This window comes from Macaca fascicularis, chromosome 6 (assembly GCF_037993035.2).
Source record: "Macaca fascicularis isolate 582-1 chromosome 6, T2T-MFA8v1.1".
NCBI classification, from domain to species: Eukaryota; Metazoa; Chordata; class Mammalia; order Primates; family Cercopithecidae; genus Macaca; species Macaca fascicularis.
This window is the reverse complement of record NC_088380.1, coordinates 84204624-84221010: the sequence shown is the minus strand read 5'-3', so window position 1 is coordinate 84221010 and position 16387 is coordinate 84204624. Positions and strand designations below refer to the sequence as shown.

The window sequence follows — 16387 nt, the reverse complement described above, 5'->3', positions numbered from 1 at the left end:
TTATATTTAAAAACCAACAGAATACTTCACTAGGTTTTTTCAAAGTTGCTCATGTTTTAGAGAATTAGAATAATTGGAAATTAAATTTGTAATAAAGTTGCGATCTTGGCTCACTGCAACTTCTGCCTCCCAGGTTCAAGCGATTCTCCTGCCTCAACCTCCTGAGTAGCTGGGATTATAGGTGCCCGCCACCACATCCAGCTAATTTTTGTATTTTTAGTAGAGACAGGGTTTTACCATATTGGCCAGGCTGGTCTCGAACTCCTGACCTCAGGTGATCCGCCCACCTAAGCCTTCCAAAGTGTCGGGATTACAGGCGTGAGCCACCACGCCCAGCCAGTGTGTGGTGTTTTTAAACTCATCATTGAACTCTACCAAAAATATCTTCAAATTTAGGAGGGAGAAAAGCAAATTATAAGCTAGATATTATGTTATATATACATATATATAATTATGTTGTATAAAAGGAGCTAATTCAGTTAATTTAAGAAAATTTTTGTGGGGGAAATATTTTGCATGGTCTGCCAAGAGCTACAGTCTTATTAAAACAGGTCTGTTACTGCTGGTTACTGAAAAAGCCACATCAAAAGAGCTTGACTGTAAAATTACCTACATGTTATGAACATCAAGTCTTCCCTGAAAAAGTCTGCAGAGTACTTAAAATAAAAATTAAGGTGGCACTGTTTTGTGTTATGTCTGCTAGCATTACCTCTACTCTTGTTAACCAACCACGGATGAAAAGGAAGCTACTAACCAGACCTTAAATAGTAACTGCAAAGTCCTTGGAGCCAGAAGGCAGGTAAACCTCCAGATCTGGCCACATTCCTTTGAAAAAACTTTGAGTGGGGATGGGGAATGAGCCTGCATAGATTGTTGCTTTTTAATTTTCTTTTTCTTTTTTTTTTTGAGCTGTAGTCTCATTCTGTTGCCCAGGCTGGAGTGCGGTAGTGTGATCTCGGCTTACTGCAACCTCCACCTCCCGAGTTCAAGCGATTCTCGTGCCTCAGCCTCCCAAGGAACTGGGATTACAGATATGTGCCACCACTCTCAGCTAATTTTTGTATTTTTAGGAGAGACGAGGCTTCAGCATGTTGGCCAGGCTGGTCTTGAATTCCCAACCTCAGGTGATCCACCCACCTAGGCCTCCTAAAGTACTGGGATTATAAGCATGAGCCACTGTGCCTGGCCTCCTTTTTTTTTTTTTTTTTTTTGAGACGGAGTCTCGCTCTGTCGCCCAGACTGGAGTGCAGTGTGGCGATCTCGGCTCACTGCAAGCTCCGCCTCCCGGGTTCACGCCATTCTCCTGCCTCAGCCTCCAGAGTAGCTGGGACTACAGGCGCCCGCCACCATGCCCGGCTAATTTCTTTTTGTATTTTTAGTAGAGACGGGGTTTCACCGTGTTAGCCAGGATGGTCTCGATCTCCTGACCTCGTGATCCGCCCGCCTCGGCCTCCCAAAGTGCTGGGATTACAGGCTTGAGCCACCGCGCCCGGCCTTTTTTTTTTTTTTTTTTAAATGGACAGATCCTGCCTCATGTTTGTTTGTATAAATAGAAAAGAAGGGTACCAGCTCTATGCAGAAGCAGATGGCAGCCCAGGGCTCACACGAGTCCTTCCGTCCTCCCATTGGTAGACAGAGGTCTCTCCTCCAGAGCCTCTGTGGGTGTGCATGGGCACCCTTGGAAATTTGAGCTGGAGCTGGAACTGGAGCTGGAGCCGCAACTGAAGCCTGGGCTTTGGTTGGAGCCTTGGCCTTGGACTTTGGCCAGCAAAGCCAGCCTTGGCCAGATGGGTTCAAGCATGCTTCCTAAGCTTGGGGTGGGTGATTCAGCAAGTTGATTGAATTTTCAGCTGATGTCTTTTGGTATCTTGAGCTTGACCTTGTAGGGGTGAAGGGCAAACTTCCCCTTTTCCCTCTGAATGTTCACTGAAAATCAACTGACAAGGCAGATTAAAAGGAGAAAAGGCATACAAATTTATTTGAGCATAGTTTTACATGCCAGGGGAGCCTTCAGAATGAAGACCCAAAGATACAGGAAAAATGTCCTTTCCTTTTTTTTTTTTCTGAGACAGAGTCTCGCTGTGTTGTCCAGGCTGGAATGCAGTGAGCCTGATCTCAGCTCACTGCAAGCTCTGCCTCCCGGGTTCACGCCATTCTCCTGCCTCAGCCTCCTGAGTAGCTGTGACTACAGGCGCCCGCCACCGTGCCAGGCTAATTTTTTGTATTTTTAGTAGAGACAGGGTTTCACCATACTAGCCAGAATGGTCTCAATCTCCTGACCTCATGATCCGCCCACCTTGGCCTCCCAAAGTGCTGGGATTACAGGCGTGAGCCAGCGCACCCAGCCAAAATGTCCATTCTTACGTTTACATTCAACAAAGTATGGACAGCCATGTAGAAATGTGATTGAATAGAAAGTAAGTATATTGTTACCAGAAAGGGGTCCTGATCCAGTCCCCAAGAGAGGGTTCTTGAACCTCACGCAAGAAAGAATTCAGGGCAAGTACATAAAGTGAAAGAAAGTTTATTAGAGAAGTAAAGGAATAAAGAATGGCTACTCCATAGGCCGAGTAGCAGCATGGGCTGCTCAACTAAGTATACTTATAGTTATTTCTTGATTATATGCTAAACAAGGGGTGGATTATTCATGAGTTTTCCGGGAAAGGGGTGGGCAATTCCCAGGACTGAGGGTTCTTCCTCCTTCAGATCATATAGGGTAACTCCCTAATGTTTGTAAACTGTCCTGGTGCTGGTGGGTGTGTCCTTTAGCATGCTAATGAATTATAATTAGTGTATAATGAGCAGTGGGCACTACCAGAGGTCACTTTGGTTGCCATCTTGGTTTTGGTGGGTTTTGGCTGGCTCCTTTACTACATCCTGTTTTATCAGCAAGGTCTTTGTGACCTGTATCTTGTATCTCATCCTCTAAGAATGCCTTAACTTTCTGGGAATACAGCCCAGCAGGTCTCAGCTTTATTTTACAGTCCCTATTCAAGATGGAGTCTCTCTGGTTCAAATGCCTCTGACGCTATTAACTTGGTTCTGAAGATGAGGAAACTGAAGCTTGGAGGTCACCTAGCCACTTCTTGGTAGAGTTAGAATTTGCAACTTCCTGGCTCGAAAACTCAGGCTTTATCCTTTTCTGGTACCTTTCAATAGAGGCTACAAGTCCCCAGGTCATTTATTTATTTATTGAGATGGAATTTCGCTCTTGTTGCCCAGGCTGGGGTGCAATGGCACCATCTCGGCTCACTGCAATTTCCGCCTCCTGGGTTCAAGTGATTCTCCTGCCTCAGCCTCCTGAGTACCTGAAATTACAGGTGCCCACCACCACGCCTGGCTAATTTTTGTATATTTAGTCAAGATAGGGTTATGCCATGTTGGCCAGGCTCGTCTTGAACTCCTAACCACAGGTGATCCACCCACCTCAGCCTCTGAAAGTGCTGAGATGACAGGTGTGAGCCACCCTGTCTGGCCAAGTCCCCAGGTTATTAAGACTCTTTCTTCAGGTGGCAGACATCCACATTTCAGAGTCCTCTCACATAGGCATGGAAATAGCAATGCAGGGGAGGGAAAAATGGCTTCCCTCTACCCTTGTAGGTTCTTTGCTTGGATTGCAAATTAAATTGACATAGGACAGATTAACAGAAGAAAAACCATTTTAATTACCTGCATAGGCGGCAGCACAGGAATCTCACAAAACATGAAGGGCCAGGTGATTGAAGCTTATAGCATTCTGAGCTAGAAATAAATAGAGGCTTGGGGCTTCAGTGGGGACAGTGGGGAGGCGCCACAGGTTATAGGAGGGTTAGTAGAGGAAATGTATGGTAAATAATGTTGCCTTGTGGCCCTGTGCGGTGGCTCACACCTGTAATTCCAGCACTTTGGGAGGCTGAGGCGGGCAGATCACAAGGTCAGGAGTTCAAGACCAGCTTGACCAAAATGGTGAAACCCCGTCTCTACTAAAAACACAAAAATTAGCTGGGCGTGGTGGCATGCGCCTGTAATCCCAGCTACTGCAGAGGCTGAGGCAGGATAATCGCTTGAACCCAGGAGGCAGAAGTTGCAGTGAACTGGGATCATGCCAATGCACTCCAGCCTGGGCAACAGGGCAAGACTCTGTCTTTAAAAAAAAAAATTTGCCTTGTTATGCAGATAAAGTCTCTCAGGTAACAAAAGTTGTCTCTGAGCAGCTGCCTTCCTGACACAGATACTTTTACTATGTGGACTTCCTTTATAGATGTAAATTTGCTTTACAAAAGGACAGCTTTTCAGAACTATTCCCGTGTCTGCAGTTTCTCAGAATAACCAGCTTGAAATGTGGCAAAGAAGTGTATTTTGGGATAGCATATTTTGGTATTCTACAGTCACAATTTGGGGTGTTGTGGCCTGAGCCTCAGCAGCAAAAAGAGCACAGGATTCAGAGTTGGGAGCCCTGGATTCTATTACCAGCTCTGTCCCCTAACCCAATGGTCTCTTGTGAAAGGTCCTCGAGTTCCGATTGGAGTCAATTTCCCTAAAAGGCAAAGAGGAATCGGAGTTCCAGCTGGCTTGAACATTTGTAGATTTCGCGCCTTCCCTTTTCGCCCCTCCTTCCTCTCCACCCTTCTTCCCACCCGGAGCTACTAGGGGCCCAGCCCATTTCCCCAGGCCAGGAGTAAGGCTGAAGTGAAGTGACCGCGGCCGGCCGTAGCAAACAGGGAAGCTCATTAGAAAGTCCTGGTGAGAACCTCAGCTTCTGATGAGTCAGAACGCCACGGAGCAGGTTGCTGCGCTTGACTGATTGGGTTTACCCTATTTTTGTTTCGAGTTAGAGCCAACTGTCTTCATTCCTTTTCGTGGCTCTGAGTAGGACCTGCTCCATTATATCTCTTCCTCTAAACGCCTGCATCTGAGATGCTGGAAAACCCTGCGCAGCTCATAACCCAAGGCCTGGTTCCCATTCACCTTTCCTCTTCTTCTAAGCTGCCCAAGACACTCCTTCGCCAAAGCTCTGTCTGGAAACGAGTCCATCTAGGGTCAAGCCTTGCGTCATGTGCCAGGGGATTAGACGAGTGGATTCCAGGCCCAGTTTTGCTTCTTCAACTTTGCTGCGAGGCTTTGGGCAAGTTATTTAACCTGTCTGGGCTTCAGTTGCCTCACTGCTAAAATGGGTACGGTAATGTTTATTTGAAAGAGCAAAGGGATTGGCACAAAAATCGCATTAACAGAAATATCTTCATTCCAGCAGGGCGGGGTGGCTCACGCCAGTAATCTCAGCACTTTGGGAGGCCGAAGCAGGCGGATCACCTGAGGTCAGGAGTTCGAGAAAACCTAGAGACGGTCTCCCTCCCTTCTGTACGGAACAAGCAATTATTGGGCACCCTCTTTTTAGTGACTAGGCAGGGACGGAAAATGAGTCCTTGGGACAGCGCGGGAGGAGAGGGTGGAAAACGTACCACTATTTAGGGAAGCACGGAAAGGGCTCTCAATGGATCTCTCACAAAATGCCGTCAGGGCAGAACAGTCAAGGGCCCAGGGATTCGAGGAAGCTTGGGCGGAGCGGAGAGCTCAAAAGTTGAAAGTTTTCTTGGCAGATGAGGGAGGGAAAGGGATTTCACGAACAAGGATCTCGTGGGTGGGCTGTCCCAGTTGGCACGCGGCAGAGCGCAGACCAGCACCCGGCGGTCTGGTCTGTGCAGGACAGACAGGAATCGCTTACTAAGGCTCCAACCTTTTAAGAGTCAGCAACAAGCTCTTTCTCCGGATCTGAAGGCGGAGGGGCGCTGCGCCTTCCTTGGAGAGGGCCCGAGCGCGGCCAGACCGCGCACCAGACCCGGAACGTGGGGCCTGAAGGCTGGCGGCCGACTCCAGGGCTCGGCGCCCCAACCGGGAAGTGATCGCGGCAGCCCACCCGCCTGACGCCAGCGGAAGTGCGAGCCCCGGGCGAGCCTGCTTCGCCGCCGGGCGCCCGGGAAGGGGCGGGCGCGGGGCGGGGCTGGAGGCGGGTGAGGCGGGGCCGGCGGCGGGGCGGGGCTTGGCCGCCGTTGTTTTTACCCAGGCCTCGGCGCCTAGGCGCTTGGCCGAGGCTGATCTGCGTGCAAGTGTGAGCTGAGGCTGAGGCAAGCGCTGGAGGCGCGAGGCAGCCAGGACAGCCGGTGCGGCGCGGGGAGCCAGCGAGCGCGCCCTCGGCGTTAGCCGCCGCGATGTCAGCTCAGTGCTGTGCAGGCCAGGTGAGCGAGACCCGGCGCAGCGCGGGGGTTGTCAGATCGGAGAACCGGGCCAGGAGACCAGGCGTCGAGGACCTGCCTGGGTGCGCTCCCAGTTCCGCTGCCGAACGTAGGGCTCGGGTGGGTCACCTGGGCTGGCCCTGCGGCACTCAGCCGTCCGGGAAATCCTGTGCCCTGGGCGGGCGGGAAGGGGTAGGGGGAAGCCCAAGAGGCTACCCCGGGGTCTTCCCCTCCGGCCTCCGGGACTCCGCGTGGGGCGGGGCGTGCAGGGCTCGGGCGGAGGATCCCGACTGCTCCAGGGACGTGTAGCCTCCTGCACCCGGCACTGGTGAATAGCGCCGAGCTCCGTAGCCCTCTCCACTCTGCCTGTCGGATGAATCAGGAAGAAAAGTGGGTTTAGGCAACGTCTCCTTTGCTATGCCCTGAATAAAACTCGGGTCAAACAACCCAAGCAGGTTGCGCTTGGCATCTCGAAGTCGAGCGTGGGTTCTGTACCTTTGAAAATGTCTGAAAGCCTGACTTCCAAACTACCGGGCGCAGGTCTGGGAGAAGGGAAAACTCAGCCCTGCTTCCTGAATTTCCCGACCCAACCCTGGCTCGGTACTAGCACGACTGCCTGGGTAGGGCTCGAGCCTTCCTGTCTCTCTTTGCAAATAAACTTGCTCGAACCTGTTTTTTAACTCTCGCCTGTTTAAACCTATGATATCTTAAAACATTATGTCTCCTACAAGTTACTGCATCAGTGTAGAATTAGTACGTCTTAGCCCTGTCATGCTGGTTTCACTCCTTCCGCAGAGTTAGAAAAAACGAAGTAGGCGAGTCTCCTGGATGTGGAGCTCCTTTCTCTCTGTACATGTAGATTATCAGCGTTTCGGTACAGTTTTAATGGAGTGTTTTCACGAACGAATCAGACTCTGGGGAGCATCCAGGTTCGGGGTGTTCTTGCTGACACTCAGCCTTTCCACAGTCGAGGCCAGCTGTAAGTGATGCAGGGGATAAACTGTGGGTTTCTGTAACCGGCGATTATATTGGCAGATTATCTGTCCTGTTTGGAGTGGCCACGTGGAGCTGTCTTGGTTTTTGAGGTCTAATACTGTGCTTGGCATGCATTAAAGCTGGTCTTTTCAGAGTTGAGGAAATTGAGGCTTTTGACTACTGGGATGAAATGATTTTTTTCCCTGAGTCAGGCAGAGAGAGAGAGAAAGAGAATGAGAATGGTCCCCACCTTACCAGGTATTTGAGAACAAGGTGGACCAGCAAAGACTGTTTTCAGAAAGCTCTGCAAATCTTTTATTCTCGTTTTGAAATATTTCTCTCCAATATGATGCAACACTTTTTATTATGTAGTAATTATATTATAACTCTTTAGGGGCATCTGTCCTGGTCCCCTGAAGTCCCCTTGAGGCTCTTTCTGTCATTCCCAAGTGCCTAATTTAGGGCTCTGTAATTACCAGTATTCAAATGGGTTTTGTAAAAGAATTATTTTGCTATTGATGTTTTGGCAGGTTTCTAAAGTCTCCCCTCTTAGGACTTTGGAAAGAACCAAATCAAAGTTAACCCCTGTTTTCCCAGGCCTGCTGGAAGCATCGCAGTGGTGGGCCTCGGTGCAGTGTGATTTCCTGTGGATGGAGCGGTAGGAAGTTAAAAGAAAAGCAAACAGGCCAGGCGCAGTGGCTCATGCTTGTAATCCCAGCACTGTGGGAGGCCAAGGTGGTCGGATCACCTGAGGTCAGGAGTTTGAGACTAGCCTGACCAACATGGAGAAACCCCATCTCTCTAAAAACACAAAATTAGCCGGTTGTGATGACGCATGCCTGTAATCCCAGCTACTCGCTGAGGCAGGAGAATTGCTGGAACCCGGGAGGCAGAGGTTTTGGTGAGCCGAGATCATGCCATTGCACTCCAACCTGGGCAACAAGAGCAAAAAGAGCAAAACTCCGTCTTAAAAAAAAAAAAAAAAAAAGAAAGCAAACAAAACCTCACTTCACAGCACCATCAGAAGTTACCAATTCTTTTGTTTGTTTGGGCACCTACCTTGTGCCAGGAGCTGGCTATATAGTAATAAGTCAGACAAGCATCTCTGCTCTCAATGGCGTGTCTGGGCAGGGGAGATCATTCATAAACATGTAAACAATGAAACGATGAATATGGTACTGGTCCTGTCAGAAGGCCTGTGGTAAGCAACCTTGAGGAGGGTTGCTGAGGGAGTCTGAGAAGATGCCTGTGGAGTTGAGACTGCTCAGTGAGGAGAGGCAAGGGAGTCTAGGGTAGCTGGGGTGTCTTAGATGAGGTCAGAGAGAAGAGCAGGACCAGAAATGGCCAGAGCCTGTCAGCTGCCTTTGGACTTTGGATTTAATTCTGGTTGCAGTGAGAGGCTGTGGGAGCATTCTGAGCAGGGGAGAGCTGTGGTTTGATTTGCACTTAGAAGATACTTGGGGTGTTGTGCAGACTGGACTGTAATGGGGGCTAGAGTGGAGGTGAGGAAAACAGTTTGAGCTGGTCATGCAGCATTTGGTGAGGAAAACCCAAGTGGGTATTTGCCTCTTAGGGGCAAGCAGTGTTCTAGGCTTCAGTAGTGAACAAAAATCCTTTCCTGATGGAGCTCGAATCCTGGCAATCTGCTGTTGCTGTAGTCCCAGGAGGAGAGAGCGTGGTACCTTAATTTAGGCTATGACTGTAGGAGTGAGTACAGTGGGACATTGTTGGCTTTGGGTATATTTCAGAGGTAGAACTGGATTTGAGCAAGGATTAGAAGTGGGATATGGGAATGAGACAGACTCGGTGTCTGGCCTGAGCCACTGGGTAGATGGTGATAGCATTACTGAGGTGAAGTAGGAGGCTGCTAGGAAGAGGACATTTGGTGAGGAAAACCCAAGTTTCTTGGCTTTGTCACATTAGGGATGCCTATTATAAATTGAATGGAAATGGCAAGTCACCAATTAGGTATTTAAGTCGGGAGAAGTTTGAGGTCGGAGAGAGACATTTTGATGACTTTCTTTAACTGAGGACCATCATGAACAATATGTAACCCATAAAAGAGCCTGGGCTTTGGACTCAGGCCTGGGTTTCAATTTGGAAATCTGGACAATGAGGACTGGTGTGCTGGATGAGTTACTTACCCTCTATTACCTAATTTTACCTCAACTGTTAAATGGGTACTTCTTAGGGTTATTGTGAAAATTACATGTGATAAGTGTAAAGTCTGTAATATAGGATTTGGCAGAGTGTGAGGAACCCCCCAAATCTTAACTTACTAGTGGCCATTACCCATCTGCATCAGGATAATATCCAGATCATCTTATTTTATTTTTGTATCTACTCTGATATTCACTTAGATTTTGCTTAGGGTGTTGGCTAATGGATGCTAAGAAGGTAGAGATTACAGGGGAGTGGTCACTCAACACTTTATGGGTTCAAAGTTCTGTGCTAGGCCCCTAGGGACAAGGTAATGAACACAGGGCTTCCTTGTTCTCCTTTAACTTAAGGGCTATGTGGAGGTGGGAATGTGGGGGAAGTTAGCTATACAAAATGACAGTGCTGGCTGGGCGTGGTGGCTCTTGCCTATCATCCCAGCACTTCTGGAGGCTGGGCGGGTGGATCGCTTGAGGCCAGGAGTTCGAGACCAACCTGGGCAACATGGTGAAACCCCGTCTCTACTAAAACAAAAATTAGCCAGGCATGATGGTACACGACCTGTAGTCCCAGCTACTTGGGAGGCTGGGGCACCAGAATCACTTGAACGCGGAAGGTGCAGGTTGCAGTGAGCTGATATTGAGCCACTGCACCCTAGCCTGAGCAACGGAGTAAGACGCTGTCTCAAAAAAAAAAAAAAAAAGAAAAAAGAAAATGAGTGCGCACTGTCAGAGCGGAAGTGAGGTGTGTGCTTGGAAAATCTAGACAACCTTTTCAGGGCAGTTTGACAATAGGGATTGGGAGGGCTTACTGCAGGCAAGTATAGGCATGTATGACAATAATAATGCTGAAATTTATTTCAGCCCACAGTATGTGCTTTGTTTTTACATACATTATAATTCATTAATTCCTCACAAAACCCCTGCTTGGACTCCTTTTACAAGTGAGTCACCTAAAGTATAGAGAAATAAGTGAACTGATGTTACCAACTGACTGATGGTAGAGCCAGGCCTTGCATACTGGCCCATCTGACTTGAGTTGGGTGACTTTTGTACCAGACTACTATTCCTTATTATTCCTATATGAATAAATAATAATTGCTCCAGATGGACCCAATACAGTTTTGAATACCCTGCTGTCAGGCTGTTTTGGTAGATATTGTTGGCTGCCAGTGGTTAATGGTTGGATGAGGTTTAACTTCTCCCTCATGCCTAATTCAGGTCATAAAGATCAAGGTCACAGACCAAATTCTGTCACACATACAGACAGTGGCATACGTACAGAACAGTGATGCAGCCTGTTCTAAGACTTCCTGATGTTCCAGCTCTTTGACCTTGTTGGTGCTCTCATAGGCTTCTTGCCTGAAAAGTTCACCTGAGGCAGATGCACCAACATTCTAGTAGGCAAGACTCAGCTAACTTCTGGTTGGTGGGCAGCCAAGATTATTGCACCAGGAGGATCAAGCCCATGGTTGCCATTCTGAGTAAAAATTCACTCTGTCTTTTTTTTTTTTTTTTGAGACAGTGTCTCACTCTGTCACCCAGGCTGGAGTGCAGTGGCACAATCTTGGCTCACTGCAACCTCCGCCTCCCGGGTTCAAGTGATTCTCCTGCCTCAGCCTTCCGAGTAGCTGGGATTACAGACACCTGCCACCACACCTGGCTAATTTTTGCATTTTCGGTAGAGATGGGGTTTTGTCATGTTGGCCAGGCTGGTCTGGAACTCCTGACTTCAGGTGATCCACCCGCTTCTGCCTCCCAAAGTGCTGGGATTACAGGCATGAGCCACTGTGCCCGGCCCTATTCACTCTATCTTTATAGCCAGTTTATGCAAAGCAGGAATGCCCAGGCCCAGTATTTCCTGCCAGATCCTATTTCTAGATCACCAAGATTTTCCTCAATGAAAACCCATTTATGTGTGTATGTATTCATGTATGTACGTATGTATGTATGCATGTATGTACATATGATGTATGTATGTATGTAAAGATGGGATCTGGCTGTTGCCCAAGCTGGAGTGCAGTGGTTCAGTCATAGCTCACTGCAGCCTCCAACTCCTGGGGTCAAGCCATCTTTCCACTTCAGCCTCCTAAGTAGCTGGGACTACAGGTGCGTTCTACCATGCCTGGCCAGTTTTTAAAAAATTTTGTAGAGACGGGTCTGGCTTTGCTGCCCAGGCTAGTAAAACTCATTTCTAATGTCTGTTATGTTAATTAACAAAGCCTTGAATGCCACCAGGGACTATCCATTGTCAAAGATAAACAAAGCCAGACATTAGTTAAAGCAGTAAAAACATGTTTTATTCAATAACTATTGACTGTAGGGGAAAGAGCTGAGCTCCATTCAGTTTTGTGCCGAGGTGACTGGGCCTTTTAAAGTGAGCATAAGGGAGTAAGGAGGGGAGTGAGCGGTGGCTCAACAGTCAGGAAAGCGAAAAGTTACAAAAGGTTGGTCGGTGTAAATGCGATTAGGCCAGCCGTGTCTGCTAGCAGTGTGGCCTTTGATTAAATGTTTGCTGGAATACATCTTATCAGGCCAACTGATGCCCCTAGAATGCAGCTTAAAACACACACCCACATACACAGAGTCCATGAAGACTTATTTAAAAAATAAATGACATACCACATACAATAATGATGATCCCAGGCCGGGCACGGTGGCTCAAGCCTATAATCCCAGCACTTTGGGAGGCCGAGGCGGGCGGAGTTCGAGACCAGCCTGGCCAACATGGCAAAACCCTGTCTCTACTAAAAATACAAAAATTAACCTGGCGTGGTGGCATATGCCTGTAATTCCAGCTACTCAGGAGGCTGAGGCAGGAGAATCACTTGAACCCGGGAGGCGGAAGTTGCCGTAAGCCAAGATCAGGGCACTTTACTCCAGCTTGGGCAAGACAGTGAGACAACGTCTCAAAAAAAAAAAAATAATAATAATGATGATGTTTCCCCCAAAATGTCCTTCCTTCTTCACTGTAAAACCCAGATCTCTACTTTGAGGTCCCCGCTCAATTAATGTTTCCTCAGTAATGATCCTTCTCTTGTTTTGAGAGTCCTCACAGAATTTGTGCTTTGTAGACTTGATTGCACCACTTAGTACTGGGTCATCTGATTCATTGAAATTAAATCCTGGCTACTGCAAGGATGTTTCCTGTCTTCTCATAGGCAGAGCTCTTACTGTGACCTAGCTGAACCCCCTGTTGAGCTCTTTTGGTTACAAAACTCTTGTTCCCTATTGCTCTTTGTTTATAGTGATTGGAGATGTTAGGTCTTCATTTATATTACATGGTGCTTCCACTGGAAGGGATCCAGTTACAAAAATTCATTCTTTCCATGATGATACTGTTTTGAACAATGTGGGGAGTATTTGTGAAACAGAGGGAAATCACACATATCATTACCCAGAGAGAACAACATTTCGATGCTTTATATTCAGTTACTTATATTTAATATTTATTTATTTTTGAGATGGAGTTTTCGCTCTTGTTGCCGAGGCTGGAGTGCAATGGCGCGATCTTGGCTCACTGCAACCTCTGCCTCCCAGGTTCAAGCAGTTCTCCTGCCTCAGCCTCCTCAGCAACTGGGATTACAGGTGCCCGCCACCACACCCAGCTAATTTTGTGTTTTTAGTAGAGATGGGGTTTCACCATGTTGGCTAGGCTGGTCTTGAACTCCTGACCCCAGGTGATCTGCCCGCCTCAGCCTCACAAGGTGATGGTATTACAGGTGTGAGCCACCGTGCCTGGCCATTATTTATAATTTTACTTTGCAAAGTTGGGATTATGTTGGAAGTGTTGTATTTGATCCCACTCTTTCTGCAGAATTATGGGGTGACCGAGAAAGTTTTTTTAACATGCACCCACCACTTATTTGTAGCTGTTAATGTTTTCTGGGCTTACATTCATAAGTAGATAGTCTTCTACCTTCAAACTTGATGGTTTCTTTAGAGGTGTTAACATTGAATGTGTGAAAGTCACTTAACGAGCTTTTGCGTTAAGAGGTTTGGGTGTGTTTCTATTCCCAAAAGGTCAAAAGTAATGAAAAAAAAAAATCCCTAATTTCATCTCTGTTAGGTGGCATCATTGACAATATATTTCTGTCATTTTCAACATTTGCTTTAACTTTGACCTTTTCTTTTTACAATTGCTTTCACAGATAACGTCTGTCCAAATGGTGGTTGAGTCACTGTTTCCCTGCTGTATGATGGTGGCCATCCTTGCTTCCACTGCATTAACATTGAGACCTGTGTTTCTTATCACTAGCACTGGCACTTTTATTTTCCTATTCATCTTTATAAAGATGTGGGCAAAATGCAGTAAAATGCCCTATAATTGTTCTGTCAAGGTGATGTTTTGGTTGATGTTGGCTAAATGCGGTAGTCCCCCTTTACCTGCCGTTTTGCTTTCTGTGGTTTCAGTTACCTGAGGTCTATTGGGGTATGAAAATATTAAGTGGAAAATTCCAGAAATAAACAATTCACAGGTTTAAATTATGCCCTGTTCTGAATAATGTGATGAAACCTCACTCCATCTCACCGGGATGTGAATCACTTCTGGCCAGCATATCCATGCTGTCTAGCTGTCTACCTATGCTCCTCACCCCTTAGTCACTTAGGAGCCATCTCGGTTGTCACATCCACTGTCGCAGAATTGCAGTCCTTGTGTTCAAGTCATTCAAGTCACCCTTATTTGACTTAGGGGCCCCAAAGCGCAAGAGTAGTGATGCTGGCATAGTATCATAAGTGTTTGATTTTATTATTTGTTATTGTTGTTAACCTCTTACTGTGCCTAATTTAGAAATTAAACTTTATCATAAGGTCAGGCAAGGTGGCTCATGCCTATAATCCCAGCACTTTTAGAGGCTGAGGTGGGTGGATCACTTGAGCCCAGGAGTTAAGAGACCAGCCTGGGCAACATGGATAAACCCTGTCTCTACAAAACACACAAAAATTAGCCAGGGCATGGTGGTGTGTGTGCCTATAGTCCCAGCTACTTGGGAGGCTGAGGTGGGAGGATCACCTGAGTCCAGGGAGGTTGAGGCTGCAGTGAGCCATGGTTGTGCCACTGCACTCCAGCCTGGGTGACAGAGCGAGACCCTGTCTCAACAACAACAGAACTATCATAGGTATGTATATACAGGAAAAAACACAGTGTATATGGGGTTGGGTACTATCCAGAGTTTCAGGCATCCCCTGGGGATCTTGGAACACATCCTCCTCTAGTAAGGAGGGACTACTCTAAATAGCTCACTGGTGAGCTGATACAGGAAGGGTGGCTTCGAGGTGTCTTTGTGTAGTGTAGCTAAGTTCAAGTTGTCAGATAATCCTCCGTCACTTACCTTGAACAGTGTGGAGAGTGAAGTTTGCACTCTTAGTTGGAGAGTTCGCTTGACGGTTGCTCATTCAAATGTGTTTTCTTGGGCAGCTCTGTAGCTGACCTGGCAAGCTGACAAATAGCTTTGGGCTGCAGCAAGTCTGATTTTGTAGGCACCGTTGAGGAGAGGCCAGTCTGTAGGCGTGGAAGGCAGCCTCTGACTCATCTCTCTGTGCTAATTAAATAAGAGGTAACACCCCCTTCCCCATTGCTTGCTTCCTGCCCTCATTTTCTGTATAAATAGAGGGTGTAGGTTTCCCACAGATACTGAGTATCTGGGAGTGACTATGAGACATGGAAGCTTTACTTTTCCAGTTTTCCAGGTATTTTAATGTAATCATCAGTTACAGCCTCAGAAAGGGCACTGCAGTAATTATGGCATTGTCTACTTTTATTTCAGAGCAGTATGTGGCCAGATAATCTATGATAACTTGATGTTAAAAAGGAAGTCTTTCGTATAAGCTGATATGTCTACAGAATTAGCCATTGGATGTAATTCTTTGACCAAGCTATTTTTAGTATTTTAAGTGGTCATACCTGCCTAATTATAAAGACCCAGTGTTCTCTTAGTGTTCTGAGTCAAGCCGCATTGTTAGTGAATTTTACATATTGCTGTTTTCAGTTGAATTTAGGGTTATGATTGGATCCTGAGAGTAGTAGCAATCAAGTTACCAATCTAAACCACTGTGATTGTTCCCAAATATTAGGCATCTCAGGTAGTCCACAGTAAACCTTTGCATCCCTGCTTAAAATGTATTTCAAAACATTTCCAGTGAGAATATCTCCATATTCTTGTAGCTTATATATTAATGGTATTTCAAAACATTTTAGAACTTAATATGAGAGAGTCAGTATAGGGCAGTAGGAAATTCAAATAGTGAGTTGTGTGATTACACAGAACATCTGTTTGAATTTTAAAAGGAAGCAGGATTTTACTTTTGGCTTTTCTTCCATAGTTTGCCTTGTGAGATTAAAATTGCTGATGTTTAAGGAAAGCAGCTGTTGTGGAAAAACGTAATGGGTTTTTATCAGAGAGTAAATTTTGAAACAATTTGTGGGTTTTTGAAGTAAGGTTACAGTATATAGTGATTAGACAGCATTTTTACTCCCTAATGAAAACTGTCTAGTCAAAACAAAAGTGGGAAAAACACATGTATAACCTCTTAAATCTTATTTATGAAAAGATAACTAGAGGAGATGGGAAAATCAGACTTCTGTTTAAGTATCATTTTTATAAACTGGCTAAGTGCACTTTGAAACAAAATTCATGAGGTCTTTGTGGAATGCCTTTTCCGTTTTGTTTTGTTTTGTTTTTTTTGTGCTCACATTATGTCTCAGCAATTTAATGGAGGGCTGATTTCCTAATGCTTTGATCCTTGGTAAGTGTGGTTCACCCGAACTAGGGAGGAATTCAATCTTTTGTTCTTGATTCCATGCTCATTGATCTCCTCCATTGCCATTCTCGAAACAATGGCAGTATTTTGTTTCCATAGTAATGACACTGTTTGCTCCAACAGGATTCTATAGTGGTAATTTTTCTGTAGCTTTGCTAGCCTTATCCCTGAGGACTCTAGGACTGTCGGACTTACTTAGTTAGCTGTTACTCTTTTTTTTTTTTTTTTTTTTTTTAAGAGCTTACAATCCCTAAAGTAAAATGTCAATTGATAAATATTCACTGG

The 16387-nt window shown here is 46.3% G+C and overlaps 1 protein-coding gene across 8 annotated transcripts in view; it reads left to right on the top strand.

Moving 5' to 3' along the window:
• The first annotated feature begins 6060 nt into the window (after nucleotides 1-6060).
• SERINC5 (serine incorporator 5) overlaps nucleotides 6061-16387 on the top strand; it is a 121416-nt gene continuing 111089 nt past the window's right edge. For 4 of the 8 annotated variants that reach the window (XM_073993684.1, XM_015451395.3, XM_065546409.1 and 1 more), the window contains exon 1: nucleotides 6061-6212. In XM_073993684.1, coding sequence (XP_073849785.1) covers nucleotides 6186-6212 — 27 coding nt within the window. In that variant the 5' untranslated portion in view covers nucleotides 6061-6185. Of the gene's footprint in view, nucleotides 6293-14974; nucleotides 15032-16387 lie in introns of those variants that run through there. The other 4 variants (XM_065546411.1, XM_065546408.1, XM_073993685.1 and 1 more) reach the window with 2 other exon arrangements.